At 32.7% G+C, this 19,597-nt stretch overlaps 2 protein-coding genes across 2 annotated transcripts in view; one reads left to right on the top strand and one right to left on the bottom strand.

The window, feature by feature from the left end:
* Positions 1-10,220: 10,220 nt before the first annotated feature.
* Positions 10,221-14,621, bottom strand: LOTGIDRAFT_210696 (hypothetical protein). Its single transcript, XM_009064016.1, has 4 exons — positions 14,554-14,621; positions 13,397-13,498; positions 12,860-13,075; positions 10,221-11,385 (listed from the first exon to the last, which is right to left on the bottom strand). Exons 2-4 carry the CDS (start codon positions 13,496-13,498, stop codon positions 11,215-11,217), a joined length of 489 nt encoding a protein of 162 aa, XP_009062264.1. The 5' UTR covers positions 14,554-14,621; the 3' UTR covers positions 10,221-11,214.
* A 100-nt stretch (positions 14,622-14,721) lies between these two features.
* LOTGIDRAFT_210692 (hypothetical protein) overlaps positions 14,722-19,597 on the top strand; it is a gene marked incomplete at both ends in the record, with an annotated part of 35,744 nt that continues 30,868 nt past the window's right edge. Inside the window, 11 exons of the mRNA XM_009064015.1 lie at positions 14,722-14,827; positions 15,425-15,514; positions 15,974-16,044; positions 16,406-16,508; positions 16,898-17,044; positions 17,421-17,536; positions 17,874-17,932; positions 18,155-18,174; positions 18,355-18,416; positions 18,738-18,806; positions 19,120-19,221. Coding sequence (XP_009062263.1) covers positions 14,722-14,827; positions 15,425-15,514; positions 15,974-16,044; positions 16,406-16,508; positions 16,898-17,044; positions 17,421-17,536; positions 17,874-17,932; positions 18,155-18,174; positions 18,355-18,416; positions 18,738-18,806; positions 19,120-19,221 — 945 coding nt within the window. The remainder of the gene's footprint in view (positions 14,828-15,424; positions 15,515-15,973; positions 16,045-16,405; positions 16,509-16,897; positions 17,045-17,420; positions 17,537-17,873; positions 17,933-18,154; positions 18,175-18,354; positions 18,417-18,737; positions 18,807-19,119; positions 19,222-19,597) is intronic.

Raw genomic sequence — 19,597 nt, 5'->3', positions numbered from 1 at the left:
TCCATAATTCATCTCCTGACCATAGAGCATGAGATAGTTCACCTTGGTCTTAGGTTCAAATAACCTAACCAGGCAATATACTGGCCAGGGTTTATAATCCGATACATTCTCCAATCTTAACCAATTTAAAAATTCCTGAAGTCCTGAAATTTCTTCTGTTTGGGAGTTTTAGAAAGGTATTTTTCAACTTTGTAACAAAATTTCCAAAATGTGTAAAAATAAACAAAATAGTGTATTACACCCTACTGTCCTCACCTGAACTAAAATTATAAATGTAATCTGTAACTAATTCGTTGTCTGGCAAGCTATTGAATATAGGTTCCAATTTAAAAGCAAACAGTTTACTCTTTTATTACCCTCAAAACTTGCCACCATTAAATATTTCAGAATGTTTCAGATTATAAATACTCTCACTAGACCTAACACCTGTCCTTGATTGCAATTTTCCACCTGTCATACTGCCCAGTATGGTCAGTTCATCACTATAGGGTGACCACAGGGTGGACAGGACATGTTTTACAGTACAAGTTACAGCATGTGATGAGTAAACTATCACCTTGATTACTGTTCTTATCACAAAATATAAAAACATGAATAGAACATGCTTTACATACTGAGGGAATTTGGTGCAAAATTATGAATAATTTTATCTCATGAGAATATGAAAGTTGAAATTTTCTAATATTCAATGCATAATAAATTCTATCATTGAAATTTCTTATAACTTTTAAATTACATTGATGTTATGTGTATGCATTAACTTAAGCTTATGCTTTCACTTTTAAATCGACAGAGCACTTGTTTGGAATTGCTAAAGGCCAATTGATCTTATGAAGAGTTGTAGAGTTTGGTCCTGCTTTACGGATTTACAAATTTCGAAAACGAAAATTTGAGCGTACAAGATCAAACTATAATATTCACACTAATGTCCTTTAAAAGAGAGAGAAAGTCTGACACACAGGTGCAGTTAACTCTTTAGCTTACTCATCTACTCCTAAATTAATCCCTTTCCCATCCTCTCAACATTACACAGGCAGAAAGAAAGTAACAACTACATTTTACAAGAATTACAACTTAGTTAAGGATCCTTTCTACAAGCTGGTTCTTGACCAAACCTCTCGGCATTGACCTTTCCCGTATTATCAATACTCATTTACAGCTGGGTTGATTGGAATAATGAGTGAAGATGACTTATTCAAAGTCATTGGACTTTAACACGCTGAGCAACCAAGCAAATGACGGAATGCAAAGAACCATTGCTTACAGGCTATGCTAGAACCTTGTAACTCCAAAATAAATTCACCTCTTGACCAGACAAGACAAGATCAAGCTAGTAATATTCACACTTGTACTTTTAAACACAGAGAGAGAGAAGATAATGACATAACAATGATATAACAATACACAAAAAACGTTTATAATTAGCCTATTATACGAAATATTTGAGGTTAATAACTCCTTGATAATTAACCTATTTTTATAATTAATATCTATAATTAGCCCTCTGATTGGATTAAATCATTTTATATCAGACTGTTGTTTTTTACAAGTCAGGGCAGTTATATAACTTGTTAGGAAACTGAGGATTTTCTTCTTAAAATTTCCAGAATCAAACTGACATGAGATGCTGATGAGAACATAGTCTCATAAAAGCACTGGCCTGGGTCACAAAGTAATGATTTAACAAGTGCAAAAGTTTAGAAACTAGTGAATCAAGCCAAAAGTGAAAGACTACTTGGCACTCTAAATTTAAAGCAACAGTCATCCTGAAAGATTTATGCTATTAACATTTAGAATGCTAATTCAAATTTATATTTCATTTTAAGAGGAATCCATTGTTATCTTAATAACTGTATTTTTTGCATTTATTGAACACAAACAGACCCACCTTTCTACTAAACTTAAAATATTTTCCCTTCAAAACATTCCTTTTACAACTACAGTACTTAAAGTCATTACAATTTGACAATTCAAATATACACCTGTGGTAATCTATAGTAAGTTATAATATAGAGGAGAATTATATATCTAAGGGATTCAAAAAGGCTTTCTTTGAATTTATGTTATGTACAGTAAAGGCTTATTTTTTTATCATTTTAAAATTCTTAACTGACATCTGTGGTTTCTGAGATTATGGAAAAGCTTGATTAGATTTTCAATACCATTGGGCTTGATAGGTAAAATAGAATAAGCATCCCCAATAAGCATTCAAAGGCTAGATTTTTTAATCCGTTTAAATTCAAAACATAACTATGTGCTCTGTGTTCACTACTTCAATATATGTCAATACATAACCACTATTTATAAATAAAGTAATTTATTGAGTTCAATTATCGTAATATCCAAATTGCTTTAATTAATAGTAAAGAATTTAGAATTTCTAAAAATACTTAATAATAGCACACGAAAGGAAAGGAAAATTTTCTCGTACAATGGACCCAAATTAGTGGAGTGACTCATAACTTTCCTTATAATTTTCAAAGTAACCTTGAAGCAGCCCAACATTCAAATGCATCTGATACAGACATGTTATTGCTCTAAGATTTTAAAATTGTCCATATTAGACTAGACTAGACTATAATCATGTGCAAATGTATATATTGTTGCACAAAGTTCTGTCTTGGCTATACTGTTAAATATTTATGCTAATTCGTCAATTCTATCATTGTTAAGGAATTTGGCTATGATAAAGCTTCTAAGAACTTCTGGCATGGTCAATGGTCATAATAATTGCATATAGTTTATCAAAACACTATTCAAAATTAAAAGATTAAGGAATTTCTACTGACAAAAAGCCATTCAAGATTTGTTATTAGACTTATTTTCCAAAAAAAAACGTGCGGAATTGACATTGACTTTTCAGTTATTATCATAATAACATTTAGTACAGTTGACCAAATAGTTATTATTCAGACTTGAAGATGCAGGCATGAGGAATGCAGGCCACCAAAATATTCAAAAAATCAAAGACAATGAAGATAATACAACCCAAAATTGACAAAGAAAAGTTGGTGAATCATAAAAACTGGGCTAAAGATGAATTGTGAAAATTGAGTATATTTTAATAGAGTGAAGAATCTACACCTTCTAGAGTTGACCCTAATTCAAGTCTGAAATAAAACCACCTTGCTTACAGTACATAAACTCAGTTAACAATTTACACTAAACTGTCTAAACGTCGCATACGTTTCCATCAAAACGCTCGAAAAAGGGGATAGGGTGTACCTAAACTGATAAATATTGGTCAAATATGTTATTTTGAAAATGAATGTACAGGTAAATATTCCAAAACCTTCCTACCATGGTGATTAATATCGCAAAAATCTTAAATGGTAATTGACAACTCGTTACGGCAGCCATTTTCCTTGTATAAGAAGCGGTGTAGATACACTGTAAAAAACACCTGTTGAATGCTTCATTTCATAGAATTAATCAACAATATGTACATCTCCTTAGAGCGGAAATCTTCAGTTTTCATGTCATATACTCAAAATATAATTTCATTTCTACTTACGCGAAGAAATTCGCTGTTTTTCCAACCCTGAAATCTCCCAATCTTACTCCGACATTACTTTTAGTCTATCTTATTATCAAGTTACAGAGGGGGGATAACTCCGCATTCTATCATCCAACGTTTCAATCGGTTTTTCTAGAATATTCTCACAAATATAGCATTTTAACCCCTGAAACTAAAATCAATAGAGTTGATGATGATTTTTAAACTCGAAAACGTAATTCTTGTGACAATAAATGTAAATCCAGAATTGAAAAGTAATATACACCTGTGCACCCCATTATAATAAACCCGTCTATTTGTCGGGAGTTTTATTGTGATTGACGTTGGCCACGCCCTCCCACATTGTTGACATTCCAAAGTAAACTGGTCCGCTAGTTTTTACAGATATTTCGTCAATTCAGGGCGCTACAGACTACTTCATAATTTCTGGCAGCTACTACAAGAATTTTAATCGTTCTTTAATGATGTACGTAAATGAATCAGGTGCGGAAAACAGAATTCTTGATTCTGAAACAAATGCATGTCATGAACAACGCTAATAATCTGATACACAAATAAAAATAACCCCAAACCCCCTTTTTGATAAGTAACTTAAAAATTTTAATGTGAGTCGCAGAACACGTGAACCCTTTCATTTGCCGTAGCACGAGAAAATTTCGTTCTTTCAGTTGAGAAGCTTTGAGCGTGGCCGTTGTTTACAAAATATGACCCAGTTTTAGCGAGTGTCAGAGAGATTGTATTAATATTGGGTTTTATCGTTTAAAGAGATAAGAAATACCAACAATAGATATATCATACTCTATATCTTGATATCCCCTTGATATTTTCAAAGACAGCGGAATATGACTTTGAAATATTCACTGTGAAGGGAACAAAAGCGAAACGTCGGTATATTTCAAAATCAACAAACATATGAATGTAAGAATGCACCGAATTATTTCCAAATTTTATCGTTTGACAGAAACATATACCACTGTAGATATATGAATAAGGATTTGTTCACAACCTTACCTCCAAAACATTATATAGTATACAACTGAGCATAACTGTATAGCATGTTATAATATAGCATTGATGTGAAAAATATTTTGCCTAAATCAAAATTCAAATTTTATTTGTCCCTGTAAAGTGATTATATAGTTGCCTGTAAAAATATACTTGTAGAGCCTTCTAGTTACGATGGTCCTACCTTTGTGCAAGGTTTTGTTTAATTGCACAATAACGATTAGTATATTGTAATATGAAGTATAAGTATTACGGATACATGAAAATAAGCATTGTATATGAGGAAATAATTCTTTATATTAAGCAATGTATTATCTTTAATTTAATAATACTCATACCTATTTTCCAGAGGCTATTATGTTACCAAATTTTATATTTAAAACATAGCAAATATTCTGTTTCACGAACATATTTAATTTTTTGAATTATTTAACCGAATTTTAAAGTCTAGAAAATGTCATGAATAGAGTCAGTCATCCTCATCTAAATATTACTACTGATAAACCAGGTGTTCGCATCTTAAAGAGATTGTAAAGAAGATTTCTAACTCTTTATGAGTATGGGACACCGGTATCATCGATTTACACCATTCAAATTTTAAATCAGTCAATGTGAGTCTTGTAATTCCAATCAAACTTTTCAGTTTGGCGGGAAATTGGAGTGATGCATTATTAAATAATATAATGGAGCTTCACGTCTCTTGAGCATTATTAACTAATGTAATGCAGCTTCATTTCTGTTGTCTCTTCAAACTAATGTAATGGAGCTTCATGCCTCTTAAAAGTATCTCTTCCAACTAATGTAATGGAGCTTCATTCCTCTCATCTCTTCCAACTAATGTAATGGCGCTTCATGTCTCTTATCTCTTCCAACTAATGTAATGGAGCTTCATGTCTTTTGTCTGTTCCAACTCATATAATGGAGCTTCATGTCTTTTGTCTCTTCCAACTAATGTAATTGAGCTTCATATTTCTTGTCTCTTCAAACTAATGTAATGGAGCTTCATGCCTCTCACCTCTTCCAACTAATGTAATGGAGCTTCATGTCTTTTGTCTCTTCCAACTAATATAATGGAGCTTCACGCCTCTTGTCTCCTCCAACTTATATAATGGAGCTTCGCGTCTCTTGTCTCTTCCAACTAATGTAATGGAGCTTCATGTCTTTTGTCTCTTGCAGCTAATATAATGGAACTTCACGCCTCTTGTCTCCTCCAACTAATATAATGGAGCTTCGCGTCTCTTGTCTCTTCCAACTAATGTAATGGAGCTTAATGCCTCTCACCTCTTCCAACTAATGTAATGGAGCTTCATGTCTTTTGTCTCTTCCAACTAATGTAATTGAGCTTCATATTTCTTGTCTCTTCAAACTAATGTAATGGAGCTTCATGCCTCTCACCTCTTCCATCTAATGTAATGGAGCTTCATGTCTTTTGTCTCTTCCAACTAATATAATGGAGCTTCACGCCTCTTGTCTCCTCCAACTTATATAATGGAGCTTCGCGTCTCTTGTCTCTTCCAACTAATGTAATGGAGCTTCATGTCTTTTGTCTCTTGCAGCTAATATAATGGAACTTCACGCCTCTTGTCTCCTCCAACTAATATAATGGAGCTTCGCGTCTCTTGTCTCTTCCAACTAATGTAATGGAGCTTCATGTCTTTTGTCTCTTCCAACTAATGTAATTGACCTTCCTGTCTCTTGTTTCTTCCAGCCCACCCCTCTCCATAAAGAGAGCTTCATGTCTCTTCCAACTAATGAAATTGAGCGTCATATCTCTTCAAACTAATGAAATGGAGCTTCATGTCTCTTCCAACTAATGAAATGGAGCTTCATGTCTCTTCAAACTAATGAAATGGAGCTTCATGTCTCTTCCAACTAATGAAATGGAGCTTCATGTCTCCTTGGACATTATTAAGTAATGTAATGGAGCTTCATGTCTCTTGAGCATTAGTAACTAATGGAAAGGAGTTTCATGTCTTCTAGGCATTTTTAACCAATGTAATGGAGTTTCATTTCATGTCTTTAAGGCATTATGCAGTTTACACCCTAACAGAAGATGGCCCCTGTAGGCTTCAGACTGAATGAATGCTAAATTATGCTAATTTGCCCCATACTTAAACGAGGAAATTATTGATATCATCTATATTTTCAAATTCTATCAAAGGTTAGCTATAAGGAAATACGTGTCTAGAACAAGGCATGGGTATGTTAGTAATAATTGTTGCCGGACTCAATAAGTTGATTCATTCATACTTTTCCTTTGAATTGAATTCTATGATTCATCACATGAGATCATACATCATTGAACATCGGATATACAAACACTCTTGTCAATGAGTTCAGTTCGTACTCAAGTGAAGCTCCTTGCTCAAAATTTAATTCGTCACTGGGTAGTCAAATTATGGATATTTATCGGGGAACCCAAAACAATTTGCTTTAGAGGTTTTTTTTTTGTTTGAAAATCTGGTTGAAGAGGGATTCTTCCGTCCAAAAATGAAATCCAACGAAATCCATCAATGAGAAATGCATAAATTTGCACTTTGTTAGAAAACTTAATAGATTACAACTGAGTTTGTCAGAATACATTCCCCGCTTTTACCCCTTCAACACCTTTTCATTATATAATAGAAAATTGGGAACCGACCTGCTTCGGAGTCACATTGCTCCTGTTGAAGGACCTTCTCTTGCAACTAGTGTACGAAATTTACCAAGATCATAGGCTAGATATTGGACTATGCCCTAGATTCAAAATAACTATACTTAGGACTCTTGTGGTAAATTGCATTCAGCTTGGTAAGCAGATTTATCAAGTTTCGTTTAAGGGGGATTGTGGTTCAGCCTCATATAAACAGGACTTGAGAGTTCTGTTTTCCAATTCCAAAAATATATCAATTTGTCTTAGAAATGCAATTTTTTAAGCCAATCAGTAATAGAGTTCACAGCTTACCGCCGAAATTTGAGCCTTCAAATCCATGTGTGTCCAGAATTATCCACATTTAGATGTGAAAAAAAGATTACTCGTCAATTTAAGATACTCTGTGATATATAGAAAAGATATACCGGTATATAGAAACAGTGAGTGAAGGAACTATGCTATTTTCGTACATGTCTAGTACTTTACATATTTTCAAGACTCAAATCAACCCCCCAAATTGGCGCACCTGTCATTTAATATTAATATATTCAAAATCTGTCACCACAGTACCATAACTTTTCAGATGATGTAACATTCATTCTCTGACAATATACAGTATGACAAATACATCAAAATCAGATAGTTTATAAACGGAAGACCATGGTAATATTACAAACTAATTGTGATTCGATTTTCTTTTGAAGTGTGACTGTTTCCTGACTGACAATCCCGCCAACATCTTTGCTTCCTTATGTCCTTTATGAAGATATCTGTAGTCTAATCAATGAGTTTTGAGCAGCGGTCGAATAAACTCCGTCAAATTTTTTATGTTAAAATGCTATGAAATCCCCCCCCCCCCCTCTCTACCCCCCATAAAAATAATAAAAATAACGCAGCCTCGGTCGAGAGAATAAAACTGTATATTTTCATGTGCTATGTAGTTTAGTTCTGTAAGTATATATAGTAAAGGAATGCTGCTACCGACTCATCACTATCATATTAATGGAAAGGAATAGCATTGCAATCATCTGAAAGGAGTAACACCACGATCACCTGAAAGGAGTAACATCACGATCACCTGAAAGAAATGGCATCTGTGAGGAATAGTATCACGATTATCTGAAAGGAATAGTATCACGGTCGTCTAAAAGGAATGACATCACGATGATCTAAAAGGAGAAGTATCACGATCATCTGAACGGAACAACATCACGATTATCTGAAAGGAATAGCATCACGATCATCTGAAAGGAATAGCATCACGGTCGTCTAAAAGGAATAGTATAACGATTATCTGAAAGCAATATTAAATGATAATCTGAAAGGATAGCATCACAATCATTTAAAATGAATAGCATTACGATCATCTGAAAGGAATAGCATCACGATCATCTGAAAGAAATGGATGGCATCACGATTATCTGAAGCATTAACATCATTATAAAGGAATAGAAGAACGATTATCTGAAAGGAATAACATCACGATCTTCTGAAAGGAATAACATCACGATCTTCTGAAAGGAATAACATCACGATTGTCTGAAAGGAATAACATCACGATCATCTGAAAGGAATAGCATCACGATCCTCTGAAAACAATAGAAACACGATCTTCTAAAAGCAGAATAAAATTTTCATTTGAAATCAATAGCATCACGATCCTCTGAAAGGAATTGTATCCGATCATATGAAAGGAATAATAAGTATCACGATCATCTGAAAGCACCACGATCGCCGGAAAGTAATAGCTACAACAGATATATCATTATGATATAATTCTAAAACAAGATCGCCTCTGCCCCTGAAAACTTTTCGTCTTTCACGCCTATGAGTAAGAGCAGAGAATATCTTGGCTATGTAGAGATACCTGTATATAATAATTTGTGAGATTGTTTACTGTTAAACGGTATGTAAGGTATGTGTTGTTATAAATAAATAAATATCTATAGAAATATGGTTTAAACATTAGTATATCAAATATTTCGGTTGGTGAAATTTTCCTTTCTATTTAAACACAGGTACTCAATTTGAATACAATGTATTGAAGCATTTTACCTATTGAGAATAGTCATACCATCACACCTAGGTCGTGGAGTTCTTCTTTTAAAATTGTTAAGGGGTTGTAAAGATGTTTTGTAAACTTCTTATTTGGATCAGAGTCGTTTATGACTTCTATTTGCATCAATCCAACTTTTCTCAGAAGTTTGTGGTTCCTGTAATTATGGATTCGTAAACGATGCTGGTGGTACCATTTCTTCACAATCATCTGATGATCCTATAACGCTTAGTTTTAGTGGAAAAGGTGGAAAATTGTTAAAGCGCAAAACATTCTATAAAAGTCCTCATTACACTAAGTTAACCTTCAGAACCTGAATAATGTATTTTCCGCAACGGAAGAAAATATGCGTGTCATACATGTTTGGTGAGACTAAGGTTATGGAAGGGTAAGTGAGACTGTATCGGAAAGATTACGTAATAATATAGAATTGATAAAAGGTGAAAGGGGTGCGTAGTTGACAAACCTGGTTGAAAAGTGGCAGGTGTTTCAAAATAGTGAGCATAATGCCCTACTATCGAGATAGATAATACTAGACTTTCTCAAGTATAATACGCGTCTTGGACTTTTTTCACTGCTATACAATAGGATAATAAGGTTAGACTCTCCAAAAGGCAGAAAAGATCATAGTTATATCCTAATTCGGACAACGATCCAAGACAGAATCTTTTTTTCCAGTTTTACTAGGGTTCAAGTTGATGAATACTATGTGGTATCCAACGATTTTCGGACTTTCCTTCATGTACCGCAATTTCTAAAAGTTCAAGGGAGGTAACACCTAATTATCTCCTAATATTTTAGAACACGGTTAATTTGTTATATTGTTTGACCACTTCACCTCTTGCTCAGAATTGTTGCTTAGGCCATGCCAATGGATATCATGTCATGGTTTTCTGTAAAATCATTTTATATTTTTTTCAGTGGCTAACATTTTCACCAACCCAAAGACAATCTAATTTGCTATATAAAAATAGAATGAAATTTGGCTTTAAGAAATAACAAAAATATGTCTTATGTATATATATTTAATCTGCTGTATTTTTAAAATAATGCTATTAAAATACACAACAATATAGCATTCAAAATCCAAATAATACCCATTTCATAATCCATTTGATCACTTGTAAAATATAAATTACATAGAGTCAGATTCAACACTAGTGGAGAAATATAATTATGCTACTACTAATACTAACTAATACTATTAATAATTGCCATGAAAAAATTTGATATTTGATTTAACACTTAGTCTAACATAAGATTTAAATAATATACATACTACTATTATATTCTAGAATTTCTAGACCCTGATTCTTAGAATTGTGGAGTATTCATGCAACTTAACTTTGACTGGCTGATATCTATTTAAGAGAGTTATATTTGTTTTTGAAATTAACAAATATCTATGATCAACCTGAAAATTGTTATACCTTTCAAAGGCAGAAGAAGCAATCTCATAAAATCTTGTTCTTGAAAAAACTAGAAATTTAGAACATAGAGAGAGCTACCAGACTAGAGAAAAAATTGACACTTCAATATTCATGATTTCACACAGAACAAATATAATGGAAGTTTTAAAGCTGAATCAGGTATCATATCTTTATCATGTCCTGATGATGATGCTCTCACACCATAGTAATTACTAGTTGTATTTAGTTGCGAATAATGAAAGTGTTCACGAGTACCGAACCAACTCAAAACTCATTTTTATGAGAGTTCAAAACTTGACTGGTTTTCTTATTCGCAACAATGCGCAATGTGTGATCTTTATGGTGTGAAGACACTTAACTGTTATTACCCATACAGAAGATAGTAGATAAAAAATTGCTTTTTAAGATAAAAAATTTGCATATTTCATAATATCCTAATAAGAGAACAGCTGATACAAATAGAAATGCTGTCAGACCCATTATTCTGCAATTCAAGCATCCCCAAAGCACTTTCCTTTTGTTAAGTCTGGTAAATAGAAGATAATCAGAAGTCCTATATCAAAAAAAGACTAGTTTAATCTCGCCTATCTTTGTTGTTCTTCCAGATATTGAAGGTTAAAGCACTAGCCAAGGTCAGCCATCCCAAATATGGTATTAATAGATAGCTAGCTGTGGTATTAACTGGGTGAAAGGACACTATGGTAGCAGCTACTGTTCCCCATAATACTCCAATTTCAATGGTAGCCTAGAACAGAAAAATAAAAACTAAGAACTTAATGAAAAAAACAATTATTGGGTCAGCAGATCATTTACAATGTCAAGCTATTACGAACTTTGTACTTGTACTTTTTTGTATCATGGAATGCAGAGATTTGATTGGATTGTACGCCAGTAAATACTGCCAATCAGAACCCTTGACAGATAGTCTGTGAACATTATTGATTACGGTTTAGACTTTCTATCTAGGCCTCTGATTGGCTGCATTAGCTAGTGTGCAATCCAAATCGTTGCATTCCATGATACAAGAAAGGTTTTTATTGCTGTCAAGGTATAAGATGAAGTTCATAACAGCTTGAAATTGTTTGATTTCTGAATACTGCACTGGTTTGAATAACATATGAATAACAGGCAAGCTCAGTATTCGGCATTCATATTTTGGTATCTTTGATTCAAAAGAATTCTGAATATATAGGTATAGGAGCAAACCTTGCACTATTTTTTCAGATAACTGAAACGTTGTTCAATGCCAACTTGTACACCTTTACACCTTTTTACAAATATATTATCTTCATAACAATATGTATTTAAGTGAAACTATGAAATGTTTTGACAACTGTCATATTCAAAACTATAAAACAATAACCCATTTAAAAAAAAGAACCTTTTAAAAAGTAAAATTGTTTCTTATTCACATATTTTACACTTTTCTCACAAATTTTTAACATTGAAATAGAAATTCTTGAAGAGAAAGGGTCTTGAAAGGGTAATTAACATCATAATTTGATTGTCTTAGATGGATTGGTAAGTTTTTGATGAATTTCAGGAAGAACTGAGAAGCCTTTATCTAAATTCTGAAAAGTGATGTAGATAACTGGCCCCTCTTTCACTAAACCTCTTCAGTCCAAAATTTACATTACACTAAGTGTCTAAAAAATATTGGCGTATTTACCACAGCTATACCCTATCTACTTTGTTTCTTAACTCAAGAAATGTTTCAGAATAGATGAAACTGGCTAATTTCTGTTTTGAAAACTTATTAATATCAAAGAATTTGATGTTTTTTACATTTTCCCTGCATAATTTGCCTTATTTTTGTTATTTTGACCTTTCAATTTTTTGACTGTCAATTGTAAAGATGATGTCAAAAATCTGAAGGTGACATCATTTCACACTTTCATCTTACCACCATATTGACAAATATGATCTACAATAGGCCTTATTAGAGCATTAAAGGGAATTAAAAGTCTCATGAATTATATTTCTTTATTGTTTATATGAAATAAAGATGTAAATTTAACAAAACAATGCTGTGGATGACGTGCGTGAAACCTTCGTAACTAATAAAAGTTTGTTACCGTAGTGAAACACCCATAAGTATATGCGTAAGATGATTGTAAATCCAATATTTTGGCGTAACTTACGCTGGGAATCAATCTTCATTTGTTCCTAAAGCAGACATTTAAACTATTTAAGTTTAATATTATCAAATTAATACTCACCAAGCCCATCTTTCTCAAACCAAAGAAGATTGGGGTCCAAGCCCAGTTTAAGGCAAGTTGTGTCCCAAATAAAGCCAGGGGTAATTTAGCATCACCATCAAACCCTCCTCCATCTCTCCATACTAAATACGAAGCATATCCCATAGAACTGTACAGAAATGTCCAGACTGGAGCAAATAAATAGTTTGGTGGCCTCCAGGAGGGACGATGTAGGTTCTGAAACGAAAGATTATTTCAGTCTACAAATAAGCGTACAATTTGAAAGACTTTTGAAGCATTGTTTTCCAGAGGTCAAAAATGTCTAGACTAGAGAAAACTGTCTCGAATTCAGATGGTGAATATGATGTACCTAAAAACAAACAAGCATTGTAAATCTTAAATTCTATAACATTCTTTTGCCTTTATGATCATTTTTGTTTTTCTAATGTTACAAATAACATGCATCAGTCTATTAAGGTAATGATTTAGTCAGTTTGCTAGTACTCATGGCAGTAATGAAGCTTTCTTGTAGTGACCCATAGCTATTTTCATACTTACCTCATACCAATCAGGGATACTTTTTTTGGTGATGAAACCACCGGCTATACCACCAAGATTTGGTAAAATTATAGCAAACGCTGGTCTAATGTACTCAGACATCTAGAAGTATATATAATCTTTATATAGTAACAATAGATATAAGAAATTAACCACAAAATATATGGATATACAAGTACATCATTTATAAATTTTGAGACTTAACATTTTACAAGCTATGCTCATTCATAATTATATATATAATTCATGAATCAGTATGAAAACTACAAAAAAAAACATTCATATTTGACAGAGATAACAAGCTTAACCTTTGAGAAATGAAATGAATGGAGTTTTACATCCTACTATTCTGCACCATGTGGGCTAATGAAGACGGGCAACACCATGCCGGTTTTAATGAGGGATTTTTGCCAGGACAGCAACATGAGCCTGCTCTTTTTTTCGATTTCCAACTGTCGAGGGATCTTTAATGTGCACAGCCTGTAGCACACAGGGCCTCGTTTTATTTTCCCATCCGAAAGACTAGAGGCTTTTTCCATGTCAGACCCTCTTTACCTGCATCACTGACAGGGGGAAACCGGGTAGAAGGTATCATCTCGACCTATGGCTATGCGGGGATTGAACCCTGGACCTTCAGGATAGCGAGCAAGTGTCTAACTCGCTGAGCCACCGCAGCTCCCTTAACCTTTGAGGATAGTGCCCCTAACAAATCATTCACATCATTGAGTTCTAATGTCTGGAGGTGGTAGCCCCCCTTGACAATTCTGTGGCCCCTGCTAACCCTAACTAATGATTCATACAAAAATGTTTGAGACAGTTTTGCTAGCTTTTGAGTATCCTTGACCAAATCTCTGGTCGGGCCAGATGATCGAAAAATGATGCAATATGGCTTTCTCAAGGACAAGATTTAAAAACCCTACCAGATCCATATTAATGAAGTCAAAAGAACCTACTGAGCATCCTTTGCAACAACCTGGCTTCGAGGAAAGAAATATTTCAGTTTTTGTGGGATTTCATAAGTTATGTAACACAAAAAAGTCATGATATGGAATGATTGGTTTATTTCGAGCTAACGCACTTAATTAGAGGTGTCAACACAAGGGTCGAACACCGGCTGTTTCAATCGAACGCAAAATAAGTGTATATTTAATTTTTACCTTTGTTTTATACCTTCACACGCCCTTTCTACAACTTTCTCCAACAATTTGACCCCTTGGACTCTCTTAATTAAAGGGAGATAATCTGTATGCTAAAATGGAGTTACTTCCCATTGATCATGAAACTACCATTGACCTTCACCTTCAGGGGAAGTTCAGGAATCTAAAATGGCTACCTCTCCAAACACTTCAGGGACTCTCACTCCTAAAAAGAAGGATGAATCGTTCCTGGATAAAATTGGAACATTGGGAAGAAAGAAGAAAATAAAGGAAGGTTTGTAGAATGTGGCTAGCAATTTTTTTTTATGTATTTCAGTCCTATAATTGTGATAAATAGTCAATGTTTACACATTTTTAGAACTTGACCAAACCCATTTTCCTTATTTCCTTTTATGGAAATTCTGTAATTTTATTAAATTATAGCATTATTTGGTACTGATACTACCAAAAACCAATGCAGAAGTATTGTTAAAAGAATATTTTTTATATATGCACTGTCACAATGTTGGAAGAAGAAAAATTTGGGACAGGGGGTCGCTCAATTATTGGTGAGTTCAGCACATTTGGGATTCATGGAATCAACAGGACAGTCAAAAAGCAAGTTGAAATTGAGTTCAGAATGCATTCCTTGAGTGCCAAATAAATAGTAGGTAAGTAGGTGAAGATGGAATTCAAATTGGTAGAGAATGAAATAGATGGGAAAATTTTGTTAGTGACATATTCTGCTTCCGTACTGTGTGATTGAGGGCATAATCGGAACTGACAGAACCTGTTATGAACTCTCGCATTCAGTGGCAGCTTTAATCTGAACCAATTCATTTGGATTTTATTAATGTATGTTGCTAAATTTTGATGTTGTTTTATTTTGTAGTAAGTGAATTAGTAGAAGAAGGTAAACATGCTATTGAATCTCCTACCAGTCCTACTATTCCTGATATTGGACCAGAAGGCTACGTTCTGGGTAAGTTATAAATGTTATATTATCAATAACTAGTTAAAACAATTGGTTTATTTTTCCATTATTAGATCACCACTCTTCACTTGCATGCTGCCTAGTTTTACTTTCCTATGCTTAAAGGAACACCTTCACTATCAGTTCGACCAATCATACCTTAGTTTCAGAAACAGGAATTTTTTTAGCTTACATAATCAGTAGTAGTGTTCACAGCTCATGTCGAAATTTGAGCCTTGAAATCTATGTGTATCAATGGATGGATATAGAAGTTTATATCTATAAAACTGTTGTTTCTTAGCGTACAAGAATATAAACAATAGTTTGACTTCTCAAAATTTTATTCTGAATTTCCCTTGACAACTTTGCAACTTACACTTATAATTCTGCCTAACTGTATGATTATTTTGTTCACTTCTTTGATTTAATATTGTATCAGTAAATATTTTTGTCATTTGTTTTTTCCAGGTGAAAATGAAGAAAGATCTATTATTGATCCATCTTCAAGAGATGAACCCAAATTGAAGGAGCTCATCAAGGTTTGTTTTAATGTTATTCTTATTCCTTGTGGGGGCAAGACTATTCCAGAAACAATCTTACTATAAGGTTGATGATAAGTGAGGAATTTCAATACCATGCTTATGACCAAATTGACTGTAAAAGTTTTGAATAATTGGCCTCAGGATTGTGTCAGAAATTTAGTAATGGATAACGGATAACAATGAGAACACGTTGTACCCCAAGTTCTGAAATCAATGCATTTACTTAATGACATCAGTTGGAAAAACTTTCCGTCCAAGTCTAGTAAGAGTAAGTTTCGTGCTGTAGTTATTCCCATTCTGAAATTTTGTATCAGATATATAATATAATTATAAACTTGAGTAAATATTGTATTTATAGATCTTATTAGACTGGATTAATGATGAGATGGCTGAACAGAGAATTCTAGTAAAAGATATTGAGGAAGATTTATTTGATGGTCAAATTCTACAGAAATTAATTGGTTAGTATTTAGAATTATATCTATTCAATGAACTTTAAGAAGTCTGATATAGATATTTTTGATGGTCTGGTCTAGAGTCAGAACAGCATGATATATGTGCAGTTTTCAGTGTCACAAAGCTTCTTTATGCATCCATGGTCCATTAAATCTGTTGTTAATCTTTAAAATATATAATTGACTTATATGTATTAGATTAGATAGCTACTCACAGCCATTTCAGAACAACTGATGATTGTTTTTCCTACTCATTTTAATCAAGAATGAATGAAACACTCTTTATTTCAATGTTTTAGTTATGTTCAATCCTGATATATTACCTCATGGTTTTTTTTTGTTTATGGAGTCCCAAATTGGAGAATTTCTGTTTAATTGTTTTGATATATTTTTAGAAAAACTACAAGGTATAAAAGTTGGAGCACCAGAAGTATCACAGTCAGAGATTGGTCAGAAACAGAAATTACGAGTAGTGTTAGACTATATCAATAGAATATTAAACGTAGGGGGAGGCTGGAATCAACAGAAGTGGAGTGTTGACAGTAAGTTTATATTGTTTATACCATAGTCTCATATCAGTGATAGTTAACTGTATTACAAAACAATTATTAGATCTTAAGATGTAACATACTATAGTGTTTATAACTATGGCAGGGTTGTTCAATAATTTCTTAATGGATTTTCAATACGTAAAATCAAATATTTGAAAAATTTCTTTTATTGGGTTGATTAGCATCACCAAAGATCCTTCTATTTGTACGCTTGTCTTAACACAAAAATTCTACAGAAAAGCATAGAGCAAACTAGTTTATGATGAAATTAACCTGAAAACCAATGTATCAGATTGAAACAAACTATGTATCAAATGATCCTAATATAATTCTAGATCTTTTTAATGAAACATCTTTCTGTTTGTAGGTATTCACTCAAAGAATTTAGTGGCAATACTACATCTTTTAGTTGCCTTGGCACGACATTTCCGAGCTCCAATCAGGCTTCCTGAAAATGTTCAGGTTATTCTTATTGTAGTTCAGGTGAGTAGTGCATAGACCTATTGTGCCTTACCAAGACCATTGAGAACATTTTAATAAAATGAATCTTACAATATGTCAACTGTTATTGAATAGTTTGAATAAAACTGTGATCTTATTGTTAAATTTCAAAATGGGCTGTTTTTGGCGTTTAATCTCATCGTATGACTTCAAATATAAAGTTCATCTGATTCACAAATAAAATATCTTGAACAGAACGAAACTTACTGAACTAAAACACCCATAAATATAACTGTCTGAACTGTAATGATACAAGATAATGGATTTCTTGTTTTTATTGAACAGAAAACTGATAATTCTTAATTTTTTTATTGAACAGAAAACAGATAATTTATTACAAACGAGAAGAGTAGCTGAAGAAATCACTGCTTATAATGAGTGAGTTAAGTTATTTTTTTGTTTCTAAAGATTTTGTGAATATATCTGATAAGTAATCTTAATTTCATGAAATGATCCTGTTTACATTTGAATAAATGTCTAAATTAGTACCTTGTTATCACTAGTTATTTGTTTATCGGAAAAGATCCGCTTTCAACGAGGCTGACATAATATGGCTATGCTGATCTTTACTTTGATTCTCTATTTTTTTATTTATTTCAGTGATATTGGTGCTAGATTTGGTAAGTTGTTTTTTATAAGATTGGTTAAATTTTAAAGTTTTTCAGAAAGCTTGTTAAACTTATTAATAATTAGGTGATATTTAAGTGGTTTATTCCAAATCATTGTGATAAATAGTTATTTGATAAATTTTTGAGGAATATTTTATGAAGTTTTGAGATTATATTTTCGTGTCATTTCAGAACGTGATGCTTTTGATACTTTATTTGACCATGCTCCTGATAAGTTAAATGTTGTTAAAAAGGTAGGATAACTATTTTGTTATGTTATTCTATAAAGCATTCACAGGATTTTAGTAAAAGGGAACCTATTGCAAAACGGACTTACAAAATTGGTCTCTACCAACCTCAATAAATCCAACATGGTTTTTGCTACTCTTTCATCTGTTTGTTTGTATTTAGAGATTAAAACCTTATTTGATGCTTGAACAAAAGTATTAAGGGTTATTGAATATTAACAAGCCTAAAATGCTGGTCAAAAAACCTTTCTATTGGAAGAATGTGTATCTTTAACTATTATAAGTGCTTTATTTCTATTTATTTCATTTTTGTGTGTTGTATTGCAGACTTTGGTAACCTTTGTAAATAAACAGTTAGTAAAAGTGAATTTAGAAGTCACTGATTTAGATACACAGGTTAGACTATACTTTCACTTCTCTTGTGATGTCATACACAGCAAAATGAATGTGTATCAAAGCTTTAAATGACAAATAGTTTCTATCAATGAGGCCTGAACATGCTTTCTGTGCTTATTTGCTATAGAGTAAGTGTATTCATTGTAATATTTTGAGAGTCTTTAATCAATTACATAGTTAATTGAATTCTATATCAGAATTAGAAATTTGAATACACTTTCTGCTTTTCAAATGTTTTTTGATACATATAGTAAACAAATTAATACCGTTTTAATAAATTTTTATTATAAATAATAAACACTATATATTTCAGTTTCATGATGGAGTGTTTCTAGTTATAATGATGGGATTATTAGAGGAATATTTTGTGCCATTATACAGCTTTCATCTTACACCCACTAATTTTGATCAGAAGGTAAGCTCTTTTATTTATTGTTTTTCAACTTCAAAACAACATAGATATACACTGAATATATAAATAAATATCACAAATAAACCATAAAATCAAGCACATACTAATACCAAATGCTATAATCCAATCAGTCATATCGTAATATTTATTGAATTTTGTGTTGATTTTATATCTTGTCACAAACAATCAACAACATAATGGCCACCTCAATATTTGCTTATGTTACTTACATATACCTTGTAGAAAAATCTGAAATTATCACTCTAATTAGCTCATAAAACATATTCCACCATGTATGTATGTAGAGAAGGAAATGGGCTGGTTTTAAGGGTATATAAATAATAATGTTATGCAAGGGGGAAATAACTCTTATAGTCAT

The sequence above is a fragment of the Lottia gigantea genome, assembly GCF_000327385.1.
Source record: "Lottia gigantea unplaced genomic scaffold LOTGIsca_6, whole genome shotgun sequence".
NCBI classification, from domain to species: Eukaryota; Metazoa; Mollusca; class Gastropoda; family Lottiidae; genus Lottia; species Lottia gigantea.
This window is presented reverse-complemented; position numbering and strand designations above follow the sequence as displayed.

Coding starts and splice junctions, on each gene's coding strand:
- LOTGIDRAFT_210696 (XM_009064016.1), bottom strand. CDS start 13,498: ATGTCTGAGTACATTAGACCAGCGTTTGCTATAATTTTACCAAATCTT. Junction 13,076..13,396: donor GTATCCCTGATTGGTATGAG/GTAAGTATGAAA, acceptor CTTTCGTTTCAG/AACCTACATCGTCCCTCCTG. Junction 11,386..12,859: donor GTTTGAGAAAGATGGGCTTG/GTGAGTATTAAT, acceptor TTTCTGTTCTAG/GCTACCATTGAAATTGGAGT.